The sequence below is a fragment of the Lampetra fluviatilis genome, chromosome 24 (assembly GCF_964198595.1).
Source record: "Lampetra fluviatilis chromosome 24, kcLamFluv1.1, whole genome shotgun sequence".
Taxonomy (NCBI): Eukaryota; Metazoa; Chordata; class Hyperoartia; order Petromyzontiformes; family Petromyzontidae; genus Lampetra; species Lampetra fluviatilis.
In genome coordinates this window covers 10,727,187-10,754,942 of record NC_136298.1, presented here as the reverse complement: position 1 = coordinate 10,754,942, position 27,756 = coordinate 10,727,187, and the positions used below count along the sequence as shown (strand labels likewise).

The 27,756-nt window shown below is 53.0% G+C and overlaps 1 protein-coding gene across 1 annotated transcript in view; it reads right to left on the bottom strand.

The window, feature by feature from the left end:
• The window catches only part of LOC144941143 (protein patched homolog 1-like), a 48,948-nt gene extending 38,501 nt beyond the window's left edge, over positions 1 to 10,447 (bottom strand). Inside the window, exons 1-2 of the mRNA XM_078867675.1 lie at positions 9,913 to 10,447; positions 6,067 to 6,259 (exon numbers count right to left, since the gene is read on the bottom strand). Of these exons, the coding sequence (XP_078723801.1) occupies positions 6,067 to 6,259; positions 9,913 to 10,014 (295 nt within the window). The 5' untranslated portion in view covers positions 10,015 to 10,447. The remainder of the gene's footprint in view (positions 1 to 6,066; positions 6,260 to 9,912) is intronic.
• Between the last annotated feature and the right edge of the window lie 17,309 nt (positions 10,448 to 27,756).

Here is a 27,756-nt window from a genome sequence, read left to right as displayed (position 1 = left end):
GAGAAACACATCCACCAACGCAGCCACCATGAGACCCAGCCACCATCTGACCCAACCACCATCAAACCCAGCCACCGAGAAACACATCCACCAACGCAGCCACCATCAGACCCAGCCACCATCTGACCCAGCCACCATCAAACCCAGCCACCGAGAAACACATCCACCAACGCAGCCACCATCAGACACAGCCACCATCTGACCCAACCACCATCAAACCCAGCCACCGAGAGACACATCCACCAACGCAGCCACCATCAGAACAAGCCACCATCTGACCCAGCCATCAGCCACGGAGCCCAGAGAGAAGCCCCCCCCCCGACTCCACCCCCTCCCCCTGCCGTGGGGTCTCTTTCTCTCGCCTCTACTGAGGCATCGCGGCCACCCCCTCCTCGCAGAGCCCTCTATTCACGCATACGTCAACTCACTAAGGGATAAATTTGTCACAATATGTTGCTTTCAATTCAGGCCATCGCTCATTAGGCCAAAGACAGAGACGCAGGCAGAGCACGGAGCCCTCGCGAGACGCTGGACCGGGGCGGATTTCCGCCGTGGCCGAGGCGACGCGCGATGGCTCCGCTCCCTCGAGCACAAATCGCGCTGTTCGTGTTTTCCAACACGAGCACACGTGTCCGTACGTACACACACGTGCAGCCGTATACACGCAAAGACAAAGACCCCCCCCCCCTATATATATAGCCTTAACAGATTGTTGGGGCAAGTGCTGTTAGCGAGCACCTATGAAGACCGGCACGGCACACGAAGGGGGTGGGTGGACAGTACCACGCCCGGCCGCCTTTGTCTCCCCAGTGGCGATGTTCGCACATCGCACACACGTGCAGCCGCTCACACGCAGAGGTGTGTGCACACATACACAAGTCAAAACACAACAACAGCCGTTTGCGACGTCACCACAGCGCCCGTGCCAGGCTAGGTGCACCATGTCCACATATACACACGTACACGTGCATCCGCATGTACACAGGCAGGGTCGCACACATGTATCCATACACACACTCGCTTGAATGTGTGTATACACCCGTACATGTACACAAACACGTGCATCCAAACAGACGCACGTGCGACGGTCCATACACAATCACTGTTGCCATTACACTGCACAATGAAACACAAACTGCACGTTCCCATTCTCGCTGCCTCACTCGCAAGACATTTATAGTTCTCTTCGCATCTTGGCCATCTCTGCTCATCTCTGGCCATGCATTTAACGCGAATCCTTGAAATGGCCGTTGTGACTTTTCTTTGCTTGTTTTCTCCGTCTCATTATCCATTCCCAGTGGAGGCCCAGGACAGGTTCAAGATGCTACTCGCCACTGATGTTGCCCATGGCCGGGAGTCGAACTCCGCCACCCACCCCGCGATCACCACCGATCTCAACGCGGCTTGACAAATCTCATCCCCCAAAACCCTAACCAACCCACTGATCAGCACACATGAAAACACAGTATTACAGGAACAGCAACACCTAAGCCGTCTAACTGATCGACACCCATCACAATATTAAAATATGATTACATCCCCCCCCCCCCCACACTCCCCCCCCCCCCCTTACAGCTTCTCTCATGCTCTGCCCATCTTACACGGCGCCTCCACAGGCTAATTTGCGTAACAATGAGGAGCCGAGGCTAATTAATGCCGGTGAGGGCGAAGTGGTGGGGTGACGCTGTGACCCCGAGCCTCCTCTGTATGTGTGCGCCCGTTAAATTTAAATTTCCAGTGGAACAAAAAAATACGAATGTCATATTTTTGTTGTTGCGCGGTTGTTGTTTTTTTTTAAAAAAAGATGTGGCGATGTTTATACACCGCACCTGGTACTCGTTTGAGGCTGAGTCGACCTAGAGGAGGCCCAGGACCGGTTCAGATAATCGTCACTGGGTGTTGGCCGTGAGCGGGAATCGAACTCGGGGTGCCTGGGTCCGCAGCACTACCGCTCCCCACCCACGCATCGACTCGCAGGCACGGCAGACACACGAGCAGACCAAGCGTGCCCTCAATCTGACTGGAGCCCAGCGTAAGCGCGGATATCTGGGCATAACTCGCTCGGTCTCTCCCCGTGTTCCTCGCATCCGTGCGGCCACGCATTCCCTTGCCAGCGTCTGTCATCGTCAGCGAATTCGCGAGATAAACACCCACGCTCCACATGTTACACACAGGGTTACTACACACGCAGGCTGGGCATCTTGACACGTAACACGCACGTACACGTGCACACACTTAGCCACATTACACAATTGCACCTATGCACACACATATAGGTGTACACCTAAAGTAAAGACAAAGATCTCATGTGTAGGCTTTTTTTGCAGCGCCTTCGTTAATTTTAAGCCCCCTGTCAACCAACTGCTGAATCTAATCCTCCCCACGTTTGTTCGTCATGGTGAGTTGTTTGGCCATACCTCACCCCCAAATACATACCACGCACACACACACACATGTAGATACATAAACAAAGACACAAATCCCCCACGTGGCCTTGAACAGACGGCTGCGGCAAGTGCTTTGATCGAACACCACGCTGGGCTGCCCGTGTCTCCCTCGTTGACACATCGCACCAGGTACAGCACTGATTTGAGGCTGAGTCGACCTAACGGAGGCCCAGGACTGGTTCATAAAATCGTCACGAATCGAACTCGGCTCAGTGCCAGCTGCTGCACTACGGCTCCCCACACAAACCTAAACAAAGACAGAAATTCCCCGTACAGCCTGGAACAGACGATTGGGACCAGTGCTGTTGGCGAGCACCCGTGAATGCCGGCACGGCAAACGAGGGGGTGGGTAGCCAACACCACGCCCGGCCGCCTTTGTCTCCCCAGTGGCGACATTTACACACCGTACCAGGTACTCATTTGAGGCCGAGTCGACCTAAACACGCACGCACGGACTCATTCAAAGACAATGGCTGCGTAATACGAAGCCTTAATCGATTTTAGCCTGGCCAGGTTTACAAATCCCCGTCGCATCTCGGGAGAAGCTTCCCCCAGGAGTTGGAGATTGTAGCCTTTGCTCAGTGCAGGACACAATCACAATGAGGGGGGGAGTCGTCAAGGAATGGTGGAATGGGGGTGGGGGGCGATCTGAGCTACGGGCGCCTGGAGGTAGTAGGAGGAGGAGCAGGTTGGGTGGTGGTAGGAGGTGGTGGGGAGGCTGGGTGGGTGGTGGTGGTGGTGGCGGTAGTGGTAGCGGTTCGCACGGACCCGAGTTCGATTCCCGCTCACGGCCAACACCGGTGACGATTATCTGAACCGGTCCTGGGCCTCCCCTAGGTCGTCTCAGCCTCAAATGAGTAGCAAGCGCGGCGTGTAGGAAACATCGACATCCACCCCCTCGTGTACCGTGCCGGTCTCTGCCATAGGTGCTACTCGCTAACAGCGCTTGCCCCAACAAATCTCGTTACAGGCTACACGGGGGGTGAGGGGTGGTGGTGGGGGTGGTGGTGGTGGGGGTCTTTGTCTTTGCTTTGGTGGTGCAGGGAAACCGGAGCAATTCCAAACAAACCGGGCAGCGCGGTGCAGCAGTCAGTGGCCATGACGTGCAGAGCTGGCGGCGGTGGGGGGGGGTGCACAGAGTACGGCATCTATTCTCGCAGCATCTGCCTCTCCTCCTCCTCCTCAATGCTGCAGCGAGGAGGAGGAGGCTTCTTTCACTTGCAAATTTGCATTTTTTTACAAGGGGAGGGGAGGGGGGGTGGCGAGGCGGTGTGTGTGGGGGGGTCGCCCTCTTTCTCTCTCTTCGCGGCTTCCTCCCAACAATAACAGACAAAAGACATTGTCTAGTGCCTTACTTCCCCTCCCCCGTCTCTCCCCCTCTAACCACAACTCTCCCCCCCTCGCCCCCACGTTACTACTCCCTGAATGCTAAGCGCTACGGGAGAATGGAGAGAGAGAGAGAGAGCGAGGCAAAGAGAGAAATGCGGAGAGACAGAGGAAGACGATGAGAGACACCGGGGAGGGTGATGGGTGAGACGGTGATGACATCGCAACCACACCTCTGATGGTTAGTGGCATGGCGATGCGTGTGTACGAGGCAACGCTCCTGCTGAGAGTGTTGCGATCACCAAGAATGAGTGACAGGTGAAGCGGTGACATTGACAAGCTGAGTTCTCTGTCGCCAAAGAGATGACAAAGGCCCCGAACAATGGCATCCTCGTCATCTTCTCAATATAAGGCGCCCCGGGTCAACTTCCGTCCGTGACTTTGCTCTTCCGCAACGCCCTTTCGTGCGTCCACGAAGCCACTCAAACTCGAGCGATCGCCACGACTCGGACAGATTTTTAAAAATATATATTTTTTAATATAAAATCCCGGAGCAAGGAGCGCTGCGTAAAAGTGCGCGCGGCGCCTTTAAAGCCGCGACCACGACAATGGAAGAAGCGCAACTTTGTGTCGGCTGGAGAGGAAAAGAGCAGCGGAGAACGGCTCTCTCCCTCTCGCATACCCCCCCCATCTCTCTCTCTCTCTTCCGCATCCCTCCTCCTCCCCGCATCCTGCTCCTGTCCATCCCGCATCCCCTTCATTTGCACTCTCGAATCCCTCTCTGCTCCCTCCCGCATCCCTCCCAGCACGAATACCCCCCCACCACCACCATCCTACCGCAACCTTCCCGCATGAATCTCTCTCGCTCTTATCTACTTGTGCTTATCGCGAACCAATCCAGCCACTCTATAGGCAGCCGAGAGCCCACCGACAAAGACAAAGATCCCTTGGGGCAAGTGCTGTTAGCGTGCACCTCTGAAGGCCGGCACGGCACACGTGGGGGTGGTCGCCCAGCACCACGGCTGGCCGCCTTTGTCTCCCATCGTGGCGATGTTTACACACCGCACCAGGTATTAATTTGAGGCCGAGTCAACCTAGGGGAGGCCCAGGACCTGTTCAGAGAATCCTCACTGGTGTCGGTGACCCATGAGCGAGAATGGAACTCTGGTGGCTGGGTTCGCAGCGCAGCGCGCTCACCGCTACAGTGCCGCTCCCCGAGCCCATGGACACACACGCGGCACACACGTGACACACGCGTGTGTGCACAGTGCTGGGACGCAGGCTACACGAGGGGGGGCAGAGACAGAGAGAGAGTGAGCAGAGAGCGGGGGGCTGTGTCGTCAGCCCTCGGCGCAGCGCGCTGGAGCCACCAGCAAAAAACCAGAGAGCGCACAGCTGTGAGAGAGCGCGTGTGTGTGTGCAGTGGTAGTGCAGTGCGGGTGTGTGTGTGCAGTGGTAGGGCAGTGCGGATGTGCGTGTGTGTAGATGTCCGTGTGTGTGTGCAGTGGTAGTGTAGTGCGAGTGTGCGTGTGTGTAGATGTCCGTGTGTGCGTGTGTGTGTGTGCAGTGGTAGTGCAGTGCGGGTGTGCGTGTGTGTAGATGTCCGTGTGTGCGTGCGTGTGCAGTGGTAGTGCAGTGCGGGTGTGCGTGTGTTTAGATGTCCGTGTGTGTGTGTGTGCGTCTCTCGTGGCGCGGTGGTGTGCATGGCCCCTGTAAAGTTCTGTACACTTGTGTAGTAAAGTCTGCGGCGTGTCTGGCTGGCTCCGTGTGTATAATTGTTGTAGTTACGTATCAAGCGTGTGTGTGTGTCAAGTGTGTGTGTGTCAAGTGTGTGTGTGTCTTTGTGTGTCGCGTACGGTGTGCGCTCGTGCTGTTTGTCTGTGGTTCGTGGTGTTTATGTGCGGGCCCTGTGTTTACAGTTTGTGGTGTGCGCTTGTGTTACCGCTCTCTCTGTTTGTCTCTCCTCTCAGCCCCCCCCCCAACCTCCCTCCCTCTCTCTCTGCCCCTGTGCGCGCCTCCACCCTCCCCACCCCCCACACTCTCCCCCCACTCACTCACTCACCCTCCCACCTCGCTCCAAACCCCAGCGCCTGATCCCCCCCTCCCTCCCTCCCGCCAGCCACACGCACGCGGACCACACACGGAGCGCCCACTGGCCCGGGCTGAGCCGGTGGGGTAGGAGTCGTGGAGAGAGGGGGGTGGAGGTGGTAGGGGGGAGGGAGAGCCACGCATCCACACATCACACACACATCACAAGGCTCTCTCTCTCTCCAAATGGCGCCGCTGGCGTTACCTTCAACCCAGAGCGCCTCCACGTCCGTCTCCATCCTCGCCGCGCGCAGCCCGACCGCGAAGGCGCAGAAGGCGAGGACGCCCACGAACAGAGCCTTGCCGCAGTTGCGCTGGAGTTTACATCCCAGCGAGAAGGAGGCGGCCTCCAGGCGCTCCCGGAGGCGAGCTGGGGTGCAGGAGCGAGCCGGGACCCCCTGCGTTTGGCGAAGCGGCAGAGCGAGAGGCACACACGCACACACACACGCACACACACACACACGCACACGCGCACACACACACGCACACACACGCACACACGCACACACGCACACGCGCGCACACACACACGCACACGAGCGCGCTGTTAGTCACTGGTGCTGCCCGACAAATGGACCGATCGCGATACCGATTTGTGTGCTCATGAAGCCGCCCTCCTTCTCCTCCTCGTCCTCCACGCCGGGGAGCCTCGTACCGCTTCTCACGTCACAACATCGGCATCATCCCAACACGTGTTTCAAAGGGGACCCTCAGTGGCAGCTGTCCCTGTGCGCGGGGCGAGGTGACGCAGCGCCTGGCCTGCAATAGGGACATTAGTTTGACAATAGGGAGGGCGATGACTTCTGCTGTTGCTGCTGCTGCTGCTAAGTGTGCAATCCCAATCGAGTGATTTGAAATATGCACAGACAACCTGCGCGCTGTCTGGTACAGACACGTGCTCAAATCACACACCAGTGCAGGGATATCGTCTCACGTCTCGCAGCAATACACAAACTCGTACTGAAGACACAGGCACACACGTTCTCATACAACACGCACACTCACACACTCATTCATGTAACGAGTTTGCACACTTGCATTCTCACACTCAGATGTACACACGCCAACACAACAATGATGCGAAACTGACATTCACACGCGCACTCATTCGCCGACAAAGACAATGACAAAGACGCCTTCCACAGACACGCAGCCTCACAAGACTTCTTGGGGCAAGTGCTGTGAGCGAGAACCTACGAAGGCCGCAACGTTCACCAACACGCGTTCTTCCAGAGGCACACTCGTTCAGTAACATCCCCAGACACAGACACACACGCACGCGCGCGCACCATCGCACGCACGTGCGTGGAACAGTCACAACGACGCGCACTCATACACACAAGCGCGTTCTAATGTATACACATCTTGACATGTGTAATAATAACACACGCTTACGAGATCCCCAACATTCAACCCACACACTCGCACACACATTTGCAGATACAATGAAAAATGCAAAGCTTCCACTGTGCTGCCGACATTGGGCTGTTGGGGCAAGTGCAGTTAGAGAGCACCTATTAAGGTCCGGAACGGCGCACGGGATAAGGCCAACAACTCGCAGCTCTCACCGAGGAATCGAACTCAGGTAGCCGGATCCGTAGCGCAGTGCAACAACCAATACATCACCGCTGCCCATATTCACGCTCACTCGTACATCCACAAACAACATTCACTCTCATTCACTCTCACACCGGCACGCTAACTCATTCGGCAGCACGTTCACACTCTTTCAAACACAGGTATACAGACACCCCTATAGCCACACAGATTCGTCGGAGCAAGTGGCGTTAGCTATCATCTCTTACGTAAAGGCACGCAAATCACGCGAGAAATACTGATGTATCAAAATAAACAATCGTGAACACACATACAGATACTGTACTGTCAATCACACGCGCGCTCACTCATTCATCTCCACACTCCCACGTTCATTTAGCAACAGACTTTTGGGGCAAGAGCTGTTAGCGAGCACCTGTGAAGGCCGAAACAGCACACGCGGAGGTGGGTGGCGATGTTTACACAGCGAACCAGGTACTCATTTGAGACTGAGTCGACCTAGGGGAGGCCCAGTACCGGTTCAGATAATCATCCGACGGGAATGGAAATCCGGTCGCGAGGTTTGTAGCGCAGCGCGTTAATCACCGAACCACCGCTCCCCATACAATCTCTCACACACTCACACGAGAGTTCAAGCATCTTGTTAATTCACATACAGAGTTACACACACTCACTCGCTCAATACTAACATATATACATATTCTACGTAGTTAACTCCGACTCGCAGATACGCACGGACAAACACGTATGCAGGCACTCTGCCACACATCACGATATCGCACGCTCACTCTTACGCGCTCTATCTCACTGTCATACCCGTTCACACTCTCATTCACACACTCTCATTCACACACTCTCATTCACACACTCTCATTCACACTCTCATTCACTCATTCACACACTCTCATTCACACACTCTCATTCACTCATTCACACACTCTCATTCACACACACTCATTCACACACTCTCATTCACTCATTCACACACTCTCATTCACACACTCATTCACACACTCTCATTCACACACTCATTCACACACTCTCATTCACACTCTCATTCACACACTCATTCACACACTCATTCACACACTCTCACACACTCATTCACACACTCTCATTCACACACTCATTCACACACTCTCATTCACACACTCACACACTCATTCACACACTCATTCACACACTCATTCACACACTCTCATTCACACACTCATTCACACACTCTCATTCACACACTCTCACACACTCATTCACACACTCTCACACACTCTCATTCACACACTCTCATTCACACACTCATTCACACACTCTCATTCACACACTCTCACACACTCATTCACACACTCTCACACACTCTCATTCACACACTCTCATTCACACACTCATTCACACTCTCATTCACACACACTCATTCACACACTCTCATTCACACACTCTCATTCACACACACTCATTCACACACTCTCACACACTCATTCACACACTCTGTCTCGCACGCACACTCGTTCACACACTCTCATTCACACACTCTCTCTCGCACGCACACTCTCTCTCGCACGCACACTCATTCACTCTCACACACTCATTCACACACTGTCTCGCACACACTCTCATTCACACACTCTCACACTCTCATTCACACACTCTCATTCACACACTCTCATTCACACACTCATTCACACACTCTCATTCACACACTCATTCACACACTCTGTCTCGCACGCACACTCGTTCACACACTCTCATTCACACACTCTCTCTCGCACGCACACTCTCTCTCGCACGCACACTCATTCACTCTCACACACTCATTCACACACTGTCTCGCACACACTCTCATTCACACACTCTCACACACTCATTCACACACTCATTCACACACAATCTGTCTCGCACACACTCTCTCTCTTGCACACACACTCATTCACGCACTCTCTCTCTCTCTCGCACTCTCATACTCTTATTCACACGCTCTCTCTCGCACACACACTCATTCACACACTCTTATTCACACACTCATTCACACACTCACACTCTCATTCACACACTCTGTCTCGCACACACACTAATTCACACACACTCATTCACACACTCTCATTCACACACTCTCTCACTTTCAGCACGAACCTCTCCGCGGAACAGCGATGCAGGCAACTTTTTGCGCGCGGCTCCGGAACCGAGAACCCCGGGGCTGGGACCCCCTCATGCCCAGCAGTCTCCACCGCTCCTCCCCGGGTCAGACCCCTGAGCCACGGGGCTCCTCACCCCTAAGCCCCGAGCTCTTCACCCCGAGACCTACACCCATCACCCCGGAAACCACCACCGCGGCGCTCGGCTCATCCGAACCGCGCACCGAAACTTTTTTTACGCAAACCCCGCAGAAGCAAACCCTGGGTCCCCTTCAACGGCCGAGCTCGCCGTCCTCCTACCCCTCTCCGCGAACATCAACCCGAGGAGCCGTAGCGAGCACCGACTTCAACACGGCGCCAGGCACCTTGTAGGATGATGACGGCGGTGGTGGTGGTGGTGGTGGCGCACCGGGGGCCTCCTGGTACCGGCGCGACCCGCCCGCCTCCGCCGGCCGCTGAGTGTCCATGTCGGGGTCGGGTGCGCGGCAGTGGTGATGATGGTGGTGATGGCGCACGGCTCCCGAACTTTAATTCCCATCAAAGAGCCTCGTGCAGGCGCAGGAAGCCAGCGCAACCCGCGACTCGGCAGGGCATGAGCAGTGGCGATGGACCGGTCCGGATGGGCGCGAGAGTCCCGTTGCGTTACGCGCGCGCGTGCTTCGCGCGCAGAGGGGCTATGCTACACCCGGCGCTTATAGTTTACAAGAATACTACTCGAAAGAAGAAGAAACAAACTACGACAAATACACGCGTGGACACCACACGTGTGTCTACGTGTCCGTACGGGTAACTCCGAGAACGTATCACGACGCTAGCATAAGAGTCCCCGCGGTTCGGAGTCGCTCAAAGTCCGCCTCGTACACATCGTCGCTGCCTCCGCTGCTGCTGCTGAGGCTGTTGTTGCTGCTGCTGCCGAACGCGGCTCAATGGGTGATCCACAGGGCGATTCATTTGGAAAAGGGGCTCCCTCCCGCCTCCCCAACCCCCCACCCCGCAACAGCCCCCCCCCCGATCCCCCGGCCCGCCCTCGGGCTTCATTGAGCTTCCCAGCCCCACCGCCCTCGCCTCGCTCCCATTGGCCGGAGGGAGGCTTTGGGGGGAGCGAGGGTTGAAGCAAATTACTCAGCAAACATGAGCTATTATTAGGGAGCGACCACCCAGCTCGGCAGTGGACGCGCGCGACTGCGTGTGCGCTCCGCGGAGGAGGATGGTGGGGGGGAAGGCAGGGAGGGAGGAGGGATGCTGGAGGGGGTAGGCAGGCAGGGAGGCAGGGAGGGAGGAGGTGGGGAGGGAGGGAGGGGGGGAGGTGGGTCGAGGAAGGCATGCATGAACTCCAGCATCGCAACACACGCGCTCGCGGGAGGAGGGGGAACTGGAGGAGGAGGAGCGGCGCACGCGAAGCGTTCGCTTTGCGCTCTCTTCTCCGCTCCCTGGCTGAGCTCAGGGAGCTGCGAATAGGCAGATGTGCTTCTGCTATGGAGAAGGGCCGTTGCCCGAAACGTCGCCTATTATATATTACGATTAGGGCAGTGTTAATGACGAATGTGCTGGGGCTTTCGTTTGTTATTTGTGCTTTGTGCACCGCTGCCAACGCAGTGTCACGATTTTGTTTAATCGTGAACACTCAAATTCCACCTCCCCCCCCCAATAGATTGTAGACTGCAGTGGTAAGCGATGTTAGCGAGCGCCTATTAAGGTCAGAACCGCGCACGAGGGGGAGGTGTCGGCCAGCACCACTCCCAAGTAGTCTACTCATTTGAGGCTGAGTCAACGTAGAGGTGGGACAGGACCGGTTCAGTTACCGATTGACATCGATCGACTGTCCAATTCGCTGTTATTATATTCAAGTAAAGTGCAGTTGACAAACAAATAAACTGTTGCTTGTCAAATCGAAAGGAGGACGAGAGACGTAATACTTCGGATATTTTTCCACCAATTTAATTTGAAACTCGATTAATTGTTCTTCTTCTTAAAGCGGCAATGATCCACTAAACACACACGTCACCCAATCACAGTCAGAATAAGGATCCGGATATGCATTTAGACCGATCGGGGCACCGCTGTCAAAAACACACGGCGCGTAAATCACAGCACGCCGACCCCAGCGGTAGCTGATGAATGGAAACATCTCCGTCTTGGAGAAAACCCGTGGGACGTTCCCCATCCTATTGTGAACCCCGGTGACCCCAGTCAGCCGAGATATTATTCATATCTTGTTGGAACTACCGGACATATGTGGACACAAAAATAAGCTTCATAGCTCATCGGATTTCTCCAGGATAAATAAATATGATGATGCTGAAAGCCCAGCAACCAAGGCGCATTAGCGTGGTGTGCAAACCACTGCGCCACCGCTCCCCAATATATTCACGAAAGTCAAACACATCCGCCAATAACTCTGCCTTCAAAGGGAAATAATAATATGAGTGGTTATTGAGTTGTTTTTGTTGTGTTGTTTGTGTTTATGCCAATGCAACAGCATGGCCAAACCATTTTCCCAATAAATTACATTCATGCACACACACACGCACACACACACACTGTGTGCATGAATGTAGCATGCACACGCACACACACAGTGTAGCATGCACACACACAGTATGTGTGTACATGCTCCTCGCGTGTTTTGTTGTAGAAATACCCATATATATACAACAAAAACACATTTACTGTTAAGCGGGATTAAATACTAATTGTCTCAATCATAATGTCTTTTCATACTGATCACAAATGATGAGTACAATATTTAATTTTGAATGGTTGTTTGAGTATAGAGTGTGTGTTCTCTTGTTAAGGCACTTGGCACCACAGCCATGAGTCTAACTTGATTTTAGAACCTTGTGGGAAGGTTTGGCTCACAATGTGCCGCGCTCGGTCGCGTGCTCGTCACGGCGATCATCTGCGCCGTGCCAGGCGCGGTGCAGCGCACACGAGGTCACACAGCACGCAAAGCCACCCTCTATCTCCAAAGGAGGAGGGGGCAATGCTGGCGAAACTGTGGAGGTCCAATTAATTTTGTTAGCCGCCTCCATTGTCTCACAGAAGCGAGTTGGAGAGGGAGGAAGAGTTGCAGGTCTATTTCTCACGGGAGAGGTCGGGAAATGTAATCAATTAAAATGTGTATACATTGGTCGTGATGTTAGTAAGTTGTGCGCCAACGACTCCTGTAATAAGCAAGAGAAGTCGCCTGATGGTCGACTGCGACTAAGGACAACCAGACATCGGTATCGATTATTTATTCACTCCGCTACTTGTGACATTGGTTTCATGTTGATTGCTTTTACATGCAGATAATTGCCTGATCGACTTGCCTTTTTGATTCATAACCAATACCTTCGCAACGGTATTACAAGTTGTACCCAACACCGGTTTGCATATTGACGACTTGCATTTCTGGCTCTGAGTATAAATAAAAGACGTTTGCTTGCGTTGAAGTCCGCTTCCCGGGTGCGGGCTTGAACCTCGTGTGTTCAGCCAGGCCGCTGTACGCGACGATTTCAAACTAAATCCGACTTCCATGGGTTACTGCCATTGTTCAAGTATACCCCATAGACAAGGCAGCACGCAACACGATTGCCAGATACCATTTGGAGAGCGCAGCCGGTGAGTGTAAACGCCGAGCAGAGGGATCGCTCTACACACGCCGGCTCACGCTGGAATTAATCCCCGAATCCAATTAATTAGAGATATTGATGAGGCCATGACCAAACGGCCAAGAATGCACCCGATATCACCAAGCTAAGCGGGATTTGCGCCTGGATAGTCCTTGGCTGGGTGACTACAACCATGCATTTACAGGTGTTATAGGCTGTTGCGAGGCTACGCGGTTCGTAACAGGTCAATACACTGTTGTAATATGAATCCATGCAGTCACGAAAGCTTTAAATCGAAATTTCTCACGCCTTAATCAACCCGTATCGACCAGCGTGGTGAAGTATGGTCAAATAACGCGCACGGCTTGGAGAGGCCTTCGTCCACCGGCGGATGCCCACACAGTTGGCTGTGCGCGTCGAGGAGAATGGAAGCGGTGCGTGGCTATAATCAAACAGGTGAAGCCGAATTCCTGGAGGCTCAATCGCTGTAATTGTACGAAAACAGAAACGTTCAACAATGGCGAGTGGGGCCAACGTTACCATTGTTAACGTCCACACAGACACACGCAGGGGGTTAGTGTCGCGCTTTGTCCGTCTGCCTCTGCCCATCCTGTGACACATTCGCACGAGGTTCACTCTGAACCAGGGACCCCCCCTCGAAGGGGCGGGCGTGGCGGGCGGGGAGGTCAGAATCCCTCCCCGGTGAGCCCTCGGCGGCGGAAGAGCGACCCCTAGCGTCGCTGAACCCCGCGCGGATGAGACCCCCCTCGCTGAACAAGGAGGACTGATCTTCTTGGTTCTTTCGGTAAAGTCATCACGTAGAAGGGAAATAATAAAATTATACAAATAAAACATAATAAAATAATTCTCACGACGTTTCGGCCACAACGCAAGCAGCCATCCTCAGGTGAAGACCAGGTCTGTCGGGGAGACAGCGTCTGAATGAAACACCACCACGCTTGGAGCGTATATTTAAGCTGGGTTGGAAGGGGAAGAGCGCCTTGACAAAATAATTTGCATATCAAGAGGTCTTCACCTGAGGACGGCTGCTTGTGGCCGAAACGTCGTGAGAATTATTTTATAATATTTTATTTTTATTATTTTATTACTTCCCTTCTACGTGACTTTACCGAAAGAACCAAGAAGATGAATCCCTGCAGTCACGAAAGCTTTAAATCGAAATTTAAGGGAGACTGACTCCCCTTCCAGAAACGACAACCCCCCCCCCCCTCTCTCCCCACCTTGTATTAAGATCTCCTTGTGGAAGACGTGACCCCCCCCCCCCCCCCCCCATGTGAATGAACGAGAAAACCCCCGTGGAAATGAATCCATAAGTGAATAACAAGCCAACGTGCTCTGCCTTGCACAGGAGTATACGTTTAGAGACACCCCGCTGATTTATAATGACCCTCCGTCACATTGTGAAACACCCAACGCAGAAGATCCCCTGGTTTTGAATTTCCGCGAAGCTCACGGTCCACGCTAAACCGCATCCGCTGCACAACCCGTGGCAGCAGATGCGGATACACCGATGCACACATTTGAAATACAATTCTCCAGTAGCGGTGCGACTGTGGGCATACAGAACAGACCGCACGGCGTCTATCGACGCAATGTCCGATCCACAAATACGAAAGAGACGTCGCAGCGACGATGCAACGACTCCGCTGGCTGGACTTGACCACCTGGAGGTGAAATTGGAGTCGTTCCTCTGCGTCGAACGTCGATCGACCGTGCGAAACAAGAAGATCGCATTGTTCTCAGCAGGTGAGTGGGCATTGTTCAAGCGACAGCTCCACGTCTCAGAGCTCACGGAGCGAGACGATGTAACACGTGGTGCATCGAGATTGGCGGAAGGCGTGCGGAGGTTTCGCCACGAATACGCCGCTGTCTCTCTCCAAACGTTTTGTCTGGCATCGAGAGAAATGGGACCCCTTGTGGAGGGGGGTGAATGAGACCCCCGTGGTGAAGGAGACCCCTGTGCGATGGGAGACTCGGGGGACCCCCGCTTGGTGTCCCACAGGTGCCACATCACCCGTGACGCCATTCGCAAGAGTCGGGTCGACGCGCGGGCCAACTTGGAGCATTTTTTCCCGCGAATTGCTCCAAAATGGGAATCTAACAGAGCGATCATCGCGAGACCTTGGCAGGGCCCTCCTCGAAAGCGAGTCCTGAGACTCCGCGAGGCTTTCCTGGGTAAACAAGCGGAATAAACAGAACGCGCCGTGCTCCGTTCGGGCCGGAGTGACGCGGCACCCAGACTAAAGTGCCTCCGGCACCATTACCACCGCCGCTGCTGCTGTTGTTGTTGTTACCGCTTCGTTGTAATTACACACGGGCATCATTACTGTATTCTCCGGAAAACAAGACACACTCTGCCCCCCCGCCCCCATCGTGTCTTAAAGCAAGCGCGCGTCTTACAATCCGGCAACCACGTGCGTGTGTGAGCGAGCCGGTTTCGTGTGGGGAGCGACAGCGCAGTGGTTCTTTGCGCACCGCGCTGCCGAACCGGGCGGCTCGAGTGCCCCTCGAGATCGACGCCGGTGGCGAATATTTGAACCGGTCCAGGGCTTGCCCGTAGGTCGACTCAGCCACAAATGAGTGCCTGGCGCAGTGTGTTAAACGTCAGCACCGGAGAGACAAAGGCGGCCGGGCGTGGTGTTGGCCACGCAGCCCCTTGGTGTGCAGTGCCGGCCTTCATAGGTGCTCGCTACCAGCACTTGCTCCCAACAGTCTGTTACGGACTATACGGGGAAGGGGGTCTTTGTTATTTATATGAATCGACTGCATTGACGACCGTGCACGAGATGCGCGGTGCGTCTTGCAATCCCGGAGGAAGAAAAAAAATCTTCTTCTTAAAATCACCGAACACGGCATTACTAATTTGCCGTGCGACGACTCCGATTCACACGATCGTCGTCAAGGCCGCCGCTCTTGGCATCGGTAATGCGTAGAAGCGCGCGGCTCAACTTAACACACTCGCCGTGTGATCTTATCAGCCGCCTTTACCAACACGCATTGCCCATTCATTGTCATGTTTTTTGTGACACCCCCAACCCTCCCTCCATCGAACACCCCCTCCTCCATCCCATCAGCCGCACATCGCCTCCTGCCCCCCCCCACCACCACCACCACATCCTACACCCCCCCCCCACACATCTCGCAACGGGAGAGCGAGGAGCGGAGGCAATGGGTTCGTGTGATAAAGGCGGAGCGTGGCAGGGCGCGGTGGAGATGGTGGATGATGGTTGTGTGGGTGATGGCGGGGCGTGGAGATGGCGCGCTGGGGGGGGAGGGAGGGATGCTGGGTGGGTGGGGTTGTGCGGAGCAATTTGTCGGGATGCATGGGGGAAGGTAAGAACACCCAACCGCGTGGGTGGCCGCGTTCCTCTCGACCGCCCCACGCCGCCAGAGCAATGCATTATGAATCTACGTCTAAGCACAATTGTCTTTGGTATTTGCATTTCTAAACGCTGCTGGGAGGGGGTGGGGGCTATTCCTTTCTCACCCCCCACCCCCCACACACTTCCACCCCACCCCCAAACACAACCAGCAGCCTCGCTTCTTCTTATTCGCCGTCCCTCTCTTCTTAAGATACTGTGATGTAAAAAAATAAAATCAGTGTTGTGGCTAAATCCCTGTGTTGCCTCGTTCGTTCGCCCAACCCCCCCCAGCCCCCATCCCCGCGTCTCTCCCTCCCACCCTCCCCTCGCTCCCTACCACCACGATGAGCGGCATAGTCACCACCAGGATCACCAACCACTACCAACATCAAAACCACAATCACAACCACCACCACGACCAGCAGCACCACCACCAGCACCACCACCAGCACCACCATCAGCACCACCACCAGCACCACCAGCACCACCACCAGCACCACCATCAGCACCACCAGCACCACCACCAGCACCACCATCAGCACCACCATCAGCACCACCACCAGCACCACCAGCACCACCACCAGCACCACCATCAGCACCACCAGCACCACCACCAGCACCACCATCAGCACCACCACCAGCACCACCACCAGCACCACCAGCACCACCACCAGCACCACCATCAGCACCACCACCAGCACCACCACCAGCACCAGCACCACCATCACCACGTTGTAGCGTTCTGACCCGCCCCAGCTGGACGGATGTGAAAAAGAGCTGCATAGCTCGTCGGATTCCTCCAGTAGATATAAATATTATGATTCTAACGGCACCGTTGCCATCGCCAACGTCACCACCACCACCACCACGTTAGCACCACCGCACCACGTGGAACAAAACATGTACGGAATGAGACATTGAGAGGCTCACGATCACGCAATGTTAACGCGAAGCGTCGTGTGTTCGTTTATGGCTTACAATTGTCATCGGGCGTCCACCGCTCGGCCGGTGGTGTGATTACATGCAATACGAGATGCAATGTTAATCGTCGCCGCGACTGATATTGTATTACACAGTGTGTCTGGCGTGTGATTCCGTTCGCGTGCCAATTTCCCAAGCACGATACAAATTACACGCGCGCATAGCCACGTGCGACTTGCAGCAGCAGCAACAACAAAACCCAGCCTCTCTCTCTCTCTACATAAACCAATTTCTATATTTGTAGCCACATGATAAATGCGGCGTTATGTAACACGAGGTGCGCGTTTTCGAAATTATTTCATTATTTACGTGACCCGCAGAGAGGGGAGGGAGAGCACAGAGAGCGGCGTACTTAAAGTTTAAAAAAAGTTCGAGGCTAAAATCGGAGGAACTGTTGAAAATGAATGAGCGCGACTTTGCTCGCGGATGTAGCGGCAGATTTGCCAACGTTTGCAGGGGTCGACAGAGCGAGGCGATGCCGTCACAAATCCACGGCGCGCGAGACCCAGAGGCTCGTCACGTTCAGCGCTCCTCCTCTGGTCGCGTGCGACGATGCGAACGCCACGGGGCATTGCGTGAGCGCAAAGGGCACTCTGACAACGGCACATTCGACTAAGCAGGGTTGGCTACGTGCGATGCGAAAGAGGTTCAACATAGGTACGTCAATCATGATGATGATGATAATGGTGATGACAATGGTGGTGATGATGATGTGTAGGCCTTCATCCAGTAGCGAATAGAGAATGGATGATGATGGTTGATGATGATGATGATAACAATCGGTGGTGTTGATAAAGGTGACACGATTTCGGTAAATCAATATCATTGAGGTGTTGATCACGATAACAACACTTAATAATCATGGGCACGTGTGGCTTGTCACGACATCATTTGACGCAAATTTTAAACACGCTGAGAGGTTACATATATATTTAAAAGTTTTTTTTAGATGCCGATGCAACTTTTCTATACAATGTGATGACAATGGTGACCTCGATACAATTTGGTGTTGACAAAGATGATGATCAAAACATTTGCATGCGCTATTAAGGGTCATCGCCCGAAACGTCGCCCATTGTGTTTTATTTTATTTGTTGAGTTTATATATGTTGTTGATTGTGTTTTTGTGTACCACTGCCAACGCAGCTTCAACATCACCAATTTATTTATCGTCAAAGGAAATAACTTACCCTTAACGATGGCCATGATTCGTCTGATTTAATGGTCATGATGATGCCAACTATTCACTTTGAAGATGATGATGATGATGATCAAGGTGATGATGGTTGATGTTCCAGATGATATGTCGTGCAGAAGCGGCGATATATCCAACTCACACATCTCCACTGTGATTACCACTCACGCATCTCCACTGTGATTACCACTCACACATCTCCACTGTGATTACCACTCACACATCTCCACTGTGATTACCACTCACACATCTCCACTGTGATTACCACTCACACATCTCCACTGTGATTACCACTCACACATCTCCACTGTGATTACCACTCACACATCTCCACTGTGATTACCACTCACGCATCATTATTATTATTATTATTGGCCACTACTTAAGTCATTGATCAATACCCACAAATGAATTACAACAGGCGAGCAAAGTGACAACCGTCCGCTGAGCTTGGGACGATCAGAGAACGGACCACGGGGAGGCGTGGAGTCTCAGTGTTGCTTCGCGAACAGGATCATTGAGGAGCGTAGCATACTCGTGTTCTCCCTCAACACTCAATAGCAGCACCATCATTAGCAGCACCATCAGCAGAAGCACCATCATCAGCAGCATCATCAGCAGCATTACCATAAACACCAGAATCACCGAATTCTTCATCATATCTACTTCCATCAATATCGACACCAAATGTTGTCACCGTCACCACCATCATTGCCAGCACCCTGTGACACCACGATCAGCACCAACGCCACGGACACCCTTGTGACCACCAACCACACGCATTCATCACAGTCGACAGCACCACCACCACTAACTACCATCAAAACGACCACCACCACCACTGTTATCAATAGCAACAACATTATCCACACGACCACCACCATCATTATTTCTCGTAACTATCAGCAGCACCAGTAGCATCTCCCACATTATATCGGCACCTCCACCACCACCGCCGCCGGTAGCATCGTCAACATCACCACTGCCACGAACACCATCACCAAATACCGCCGTCAACAATTATCAACATCATCGGCGTCACCGTTCGGGTCACTCACCACGCACGGCGCGGCTGTGATCTCATATAATTTCATCGTTGTCCTCGTCTCTCTCCTCGTCTTGCCCGCGTGATGATGATGATGATAGGAGCAGAAGCAGCAGCAGCAGCGGCAGGAGGAGCAACCCCCGTGCTCCCCGGCGGCGGCAGGGGTCACCGCTCCCTCGCCTCCTCGCCTTGGGATCCCCTTCTCGGACCTAGCTGGCAGGGGGCCCCCCCACCAACCAACCAACCACCACCACCACCAACCCCACCAAAAAAAAAACTCGCGCGCACAAAAACCCCCTTGCTCTCTTTTTCACCCCCGGAGCTCCGTCTGTCTTTTTGCAGCCGCGGCTTTTGTTTTTAAGAAAACGTGAAATCCTCGGAGCTTGTCCTCATTGTTGCGCCCTTTGTGCGCGCCACCACAGTAGCTGCGCTCTTTCCATCAAAACGTGGATTTGACTGCGGCGTGGTGTGTGGGGTGGAGGGTGGTGGTGGGTGGTGGTGGGGGCAGGGCGGGGTGTGTCGTGGTGGGGCGGGGGGGGGTGATGGAAGGGGAGTTGGTGTGATGTGTGGCGGCGTGTGATGGGTGGTGGTGGTGGTGATTGGTGGTGTTGGGGGAGGGGGGTGGGAGATGAGGTGTGGGGTGACGAGTGCGCGTGATGGGTGGTGGTGGTGTGTGCGGTGTGGCTTGCGTGATGAGTGTGTCTGGGGGAGCTGGTAGTGCAGTGGTTATCGCGCTCACGACCCACATCGGTTACCAATATCTGAACTGGTCCTGGGCCTCCCCTAGGTCTACTCAGCCTTAAATGAGTACCTGGTGCGGGGTGTAAACATCAGTGCTGGGAAGACAAAGGTGGCCGGGTGTGGTGCTGACCACCCACCTCATCTACCGTGCTGGCCTTAATCGGTGGTCGCTAACAGCACTTGGCCCAGCAGTTTGTTAAGGCTATACTACAGGGGGTGTCTTTATTTTTGTAAAAGACTACGCGGGGATATTTGTAGTTGGTGTGTGTGATGGGAGGCTGTGATAGGGATGTGGTTGTGTGTGTGTGATAGTGACGTGGTGTGTGATAGGGATGTGGTGTGTGTGTGTGACAGGGATGTGGGGTGTGTGTGTGTGTGATAGGGATGTGTGTGTGTGACAGGGATGAGGGGTGTGTGTGTGTGTGATAGGGATGTGGGGTGTGTGTGTGTGTGAGAGGGATGTGGGGTGTTTGTGTGTGATAGGGATGTGTGTGTGTGTGATAGGGATGTGGGTGTGTGTGATAGGGATGTGGGTGTGTGTGATAGGGATGTGTGTGTGTGTGTGACAGGGATGTGGGGGGGGGTGTGTGATAGGGATGTGGTGTGTGTGTGACAGGGATGTGGGGGGGGTGTGTGATAGGGATGTGGTGTGTGTGTGACAGGGATGTGTGTGTGATAGGGATGTGTGTGTGTGACAGGGATGTGGGGGGTGTGTGTGTGTGATAGGGATGTGTGTGTGTGACAGGGACGTGGTGTGTGATAGGGATGTAGTGTGTGTGTGTGATAGGGATGTGGGTGTGTGTGTGATAGGGATGTGTGTGTGTGACAGGGATGTGGGGTGTGTGTGTGTGATAGGGATGTGTGTGTGTGATAGGGATGTGGGTGTGTGTGTGATAGGGATGTGTGTGTGTGATAGGGATGTGGTGTGTGTGTGTGTGATAGGGATGTGGGGTGTGTGTGTGTGTGATAGGGATGTGTGTGTGTGATAGGGATGTGGGTGTGTGTGTGTGTGATAGGGATGTGGGTGTGTATGATAGGGATGTGTGTGTGATAGGGATGTGGTGTGTGTGTGTGATAGGGATGTGTGTGATAGGGATGTGGGTGTGTGTGTGTGATAGGGATGTGTGTGTGTGATAGGAATGTGGGGTGTGTGTGATAGGGATGTTGGGTGTGTGTGTGTGATAGGGATGTGGTGTGTGTGATAGGGATGTGTGTGTGTGATAGGGATGTTGGGTGTGTGTGTGTGATAGGGATGTGAGTGTGTGGGTGTGTGATAGGGATGTGGGGTGTGTGTGATAGGGATGTGGGTGTGTGTGATAGGGATGTGGAGTGTGTGTGTGTGTGATAGGGATGTGTGTGTGTGATGTGGGTGTGTGTGTGATAGGGATGTGTGTGTGTGATAGGGATGTGATGTGTGTGATAGAGATGAGGAGCGGGGTGTGTGTGATTGGTGTAAATGGAGATGCGCTATAACGGCTCTTGGGGGAACATTCGTTTTTCGAGTGGGTGTGTAATGGGGCTGTGTCGTGAGGTGTCGTGCTGGGTGCCGGGTGTGATGGGAATCGTGGCGTAGCATGGGGTGTGGTGTGCGATGAGCGTAATGACGGAGGTGGTGTCTGTGAATGGTTTGCTGCTGGGTGTGTGTTCTGTGTGCGGTGGGACCTCTCTAGCTGGAGGCTTGTAGATTGGGGTTGTACTGTTCATTAAAGAGGTGGTGTCGTGGAGGCGTGCGTGGAGGTGTACGATGGGATATAGTTATGGAGTGGTGTAGGTGGTGTGTGATGGAGGTGTGAGTGTGCGTATAGCGTGGTAGCCTTCATAGGTGCTCGCTAACGGCACTTTGCCCAACAGTCTGTTACAGGCTATACGGGAGGTCTTTGTCTTTGGAGCGGGTAATAGGTGTGATGGGTGTGTGTTGGATGAGTGATGCAGGGGGTGGTGTGGAACGTGTTCGTTTTTCAGTGTGTGAAATAGACGGGTGTGTGTGTTATAGGGTGTGATTATGGTGTGTGTGTGATTCGGGTTTGTATGTTGTAGGGTATGGATGTGGTGTGTGTGCTGTAGGGTGTGAGTGTGGTATGTGTGTGAGACAGACGGGTGTGTGTGTTGTAGGGTGTGAGTGTGACGAGCGATAGACACACACACCCACAACACACAGACACACACAACTCACACACACACAACTCACACACACAACACACAGACACACACAACTCACACACACACAACTCACACACACAACTCTCACGCACAGACAAACACACAACTCTCACACACAACTCACACACACACAACACACAGACACACAACACACAGACACACACAACTCACACACACACACACACAACTCACACACACAACTCTCACGCACAGACAAACACACAACTCTCACACACAACTCACACACAAACAACACACAGACACACAGACACACAACACACAGACACACAACACACAGACACACACAACTCACACACACAGACAAACACACAACACACACACACAACACACAGACGCACAACTCACACACACACAGACACACACACACAACACACAGACACACAACACACAGACACACACAACTCACACACACAACTCACACACACAGACACACAACTCACACACACACAGACACACACACACAACTCACACACACACAGACACACACACAACTCACACACACAGACACACACAACTCACACACACAACTCACACACACAACTCTCACACACACACAACTCACACACACACGACACACACAACTCACACACACGCAGACACACAGACACACACAACTCACACACACACAACTCACACACACAAACACACAGCTCACACACAACTCACACACAGGCACACACAACTCACACACACACACAGACACACACACAACACACAGACACACAACTCACACACACACACAGACACACATACAGACACACACACATACACTCACACACAGCCACACACACAGACAACTCACAGACACACACACACACAACTCACACACACACACAGACACACACACACACAACTCACACACACACAACACACAGACACACACAACTCTCACACACACAGACACACACACAGACACACAGCTCACACACACACAAGACACACAACTCACACACACACAGACACACAGACACACACACACAACTCACACACACACAACTCACACACACAGACACACAGACACACACAGACACACACACAACTCACACACAGACACACACACACACAGACACACACACAACACACACACAGACACACACACACAACACACACACACAGACACACACACAACTCACACACACAGACACACACACAACTCTCACACACACACACAGACACAATACACACACACACAACACACACACACACAGACACACACACAACTCACACACACAGACACACACACGCACACGCAGTGGGGCTGCTCGCGCTGGGTGGTCTCGCGGCCACGTGACGTAGCCCATGCGCTAATGCGGCTCCATTATGCCGCTTTTACTAAAGTCCTTGTAAACAGTCCATGCCGCGGAGCCTTGTAAACATTTCACGGTGGTCTGCAGGCACACAGCGATTGTACAAATAAAGACGAGGATGGAGGAGGGGGTGGAGGAGGGGGGGCTGGGTGGTAGGGGATGTGAGAGAAGGCGGCATGAGGTGGGGGGGGGGCAAACAAACCCGGAGTCTCTGTCGGGGATGAAGATGGGGGGGGGGTAGCAAGAGACTTGGTGGCAGATTGCTCCAGGGGCAGGGATGGGAAGACATCGTGTGTCGCGCATCAAGCACCGAGACGCATTTCGTCATGATCATCTTCACGATGGTTTTAATCGTCGTCACCATCGTGATCACCACCGCCAGTATCGTGGCCGGGGTCATCATCGTGTTCTTCAGCGCCGCCATCGTCATCAAAGAACATCGTCCCCACGATCATCACATTCATTGTTCACATCGTTAGTGCCACCATCATCTTGAAACAACATCATCATCACCACAAGCACCCATCGTGACATATATCATCATCACCGCCATCATGATGTACACCATCATCACCGCCGCAATCATCGACATCACCATCATTATCATCATCGTCAGCATCATCAAGGAACAAAAAAGCACCATCACTACCATCATCCACATCATCATCATCAGCACCACCACCATCATGACATACAACACCATCATCACCACAACTTCCATCCACATCGTCAGCACATCACCATGAACAATAATCACCGCCAGCACTCCCACAAACATCACAAGCCCCCATCGTCATCATCATCACTCCCATACCACCATCACGATCATCAGCGTCGTAATCATTATCATCATCACCATCATCATCACCATCATCATCACCATCATCACCATCATCATCACCATCATCATCACCCCCTTCACGATCTTGGGGGCTAATAGCGGCAGACGAGGCTAGACTGGGGCTGAACGATTTGGGGAAATATCTAATTGCGATTTTTCTGACAAATATTGAGATTTGATTTGCGATAAAAATGTTTTAAGTCAAGCTTCAGTTGAATATTCACTGTGTAATAGATTTAAAACATGTGATGGAACATTACCACATGATACCATCAAAATATGAACTGCTCTTTGTATTCTAATACAAGGATGAGAACTTAAAATAAATTAATTGCTTCCAACGTGTATTTCTTAAAATGTTTTTATTGAAATAAAACAATGAAACATAGAACAATTGTTAAGTTAAACAAATAAAGTTTTTAATAATTAAAATAATAAAACAATTCCAACAAGAAAGTAATAGGACTTTTCAAATCGCAGCCTTTGCGATTTGCCAATCGCATTGTTTCAAATTTCGATTTGAAATCGATTAATCGTTCAGCCCTCGGCTCGACTGCCCACAGCCACCCTTCCCCCGCTGCCCCCGCCCCGCCCCCATCCTCGCGTCTCGATTCCAAATTTTTTAAAGGGTTCATTTGCGCAGAAAATTGGGCTGTCATAATTGTTTAGAAAGCACGGCTCATTATCGCGAAAGTTAATGTACTGGCACAAAGTGTATTACATATTCGGTATTTGTGTGCGCGCGTGCGTGTATGTGTGTGCGTGTGTGTGTATGTGTGTGCGTGTGTGTGTATGTGTGTGCGCGTGTGTGTATGTGTGTGCGTGTGTGTATGTGTGCGCGCGTGTGTGTATGTGTGTGCGTGTGTGTGTATGTGTGTGCGTGTGTGTGTATGTGTGTGCGTGTGTGTGTATGTGTGTGCGCGTGTGTGTATGTGTGTGCGCGTGTGTGTATGTGTGTGCGTGTGTGTGTGGTGCAGTATGTGCTCGCTCGCTAACAGCACTTGCTCCTACATTTTGTCCAGGCTATACGGGGGATTTTTGCCTTTGTTTGATTCCGACTAGCGGGTGAGGCAGCGTAGGGGTTAGCGCCCTGTGCTACTAAACTGGCGACCAAAGTTGAAACAGTTCTGGGACTCCCCTAAGTCAACTCGGCATTAAATGATTACCTAATACAAAGGCGGCCGGGCGTGGTTCTGCTCACCCATCCCTTCGTGTGTCGTGATGGCCTTCATAGGTGCTCGCTAACAGCACTTGCCCCGAGTAATTTAAGCCTCTATGGGGGATCTTTGGCTTTGTTCCTGCTAAGCGTGGTAATTTGCTGATCCAGTCCAGGGCCTCACTGATTCTCGACTCTGCCTTCAATGAGTAGACCGTGTGCGGACATGACGCGTGGCCAATCGAGAGACAAAGGAGGTTGGGCAATGTCCTGGACACATCACACTCCCCGTGTGCCATGCCGACCTAAACAGGTGCTCGCTAACATAATTTGCCCGTCGGGTATCTAACTTTTGCTTTCGGCCGTTACAAAATAAAATGAATGGAGGAAATCGTGCACAGTGCCGGATTATCCGAGTAGCAACAGGAGCTACATATGCGCACTTTTAAGGACCCCGCGCTAAATGCTTCCAAGCTATCAATTCCGGTTCAGTGATTCTGCACTTGCTCTATCACTATAGTACTATACCGCCTTCAACTTTTATGAACGACTGTGTATTTAAGGTTAGCGATTTGTCGTATTATCTGGCTGTATAGCAAATGAGAAAATACAATTACTTTACTGTGCAAGTAAACAAATAGGGCCCCTTTATAACATATGCGACAGGCCCCGCACCAGCTTAATCCGGCACTGCCCGTGCAGTATATATATTCGTGACCAAATCTATTGGCCACAATTTCAAATTCAGGGCCCTCCTGACAATGAGTATTGAGGCTCTGTGACGCTTCCCTGGGTGTATTAAAGGGCATTAGCCACAACCGGGACAGCAACGCAGACAGCAGCTGGGGCCTTCAGCTCTTGCCTCCGACGGCTGTCAATCTATTCCCCTCTTTGCCTTCATTCGTGATCCCATTGACACTTTAATCTCGTTCCATAAATGAAAGCTGGCGTTCCCAACCCTTTTGTTACAAACAAGAGTCCCAGCCGTCCGACAACTCCAGGTTCAAGAGGTCACCGTGATCAATGCCATTGATGCCACGACACCTCGCTCTTGCCCCCCCTCCCTTCCTTACCCCTTCCTTGCTCGATCGCGTTCTATTCCCTTAAATCAACGTCCACGTTTCCTATCGATTAGTTAAATGTTCTCCTCGAGGTACGTTGGTTGTGTCCGTTGCTTTTCATGATCAAGTTCAATTCCCCCCACCACCCAAATCACTCCTGCAACCGTCTCTCGTCCACCCCTTCATTTTATAATTTTGGATCCCGGTCCGCCTTCAATAACTGACCCTCGGCTTATATCGTGACCAAGGTGTGGGCCCGTTTAGATCAGGAGCAGGCGAGTTTGGGTGGCTTCTTCACACCTCCGCGTGTAAGCCTCGTGGCTGCTCGAGCCATCAAGGCTTTTCTTTTTCCAGTTTCCGGAGGGAACCGTGTGAAGGACGCTCCGTTTACTGGAATTCTCGAGACTTTAAGTGAATTTCACGGCGCAACTCGGCGGACCCCCCCAACTCAGCTGCAGGAACAAAGCGCGGGGCGGCCCAGCGGCACCTGTCAGCGCTTAGGCTCAAATATGCGGCCACAGATCTCCCGCACTGCTCCGGATGTGCTCGCCACCTGGCTCGCTCTGCGTCCACACTCAGCGGCGGCAGCTCCAGCACAGAAGCCACACACAGACAGATACAAAGACACGGCTCCCCCCCACCCACCCACCACCATATCTCCAGCTCTCCCCGGACTGTCGGCGAGGACCGACAATAGGCAACACGGCACACGTGGGGGTGGTGTG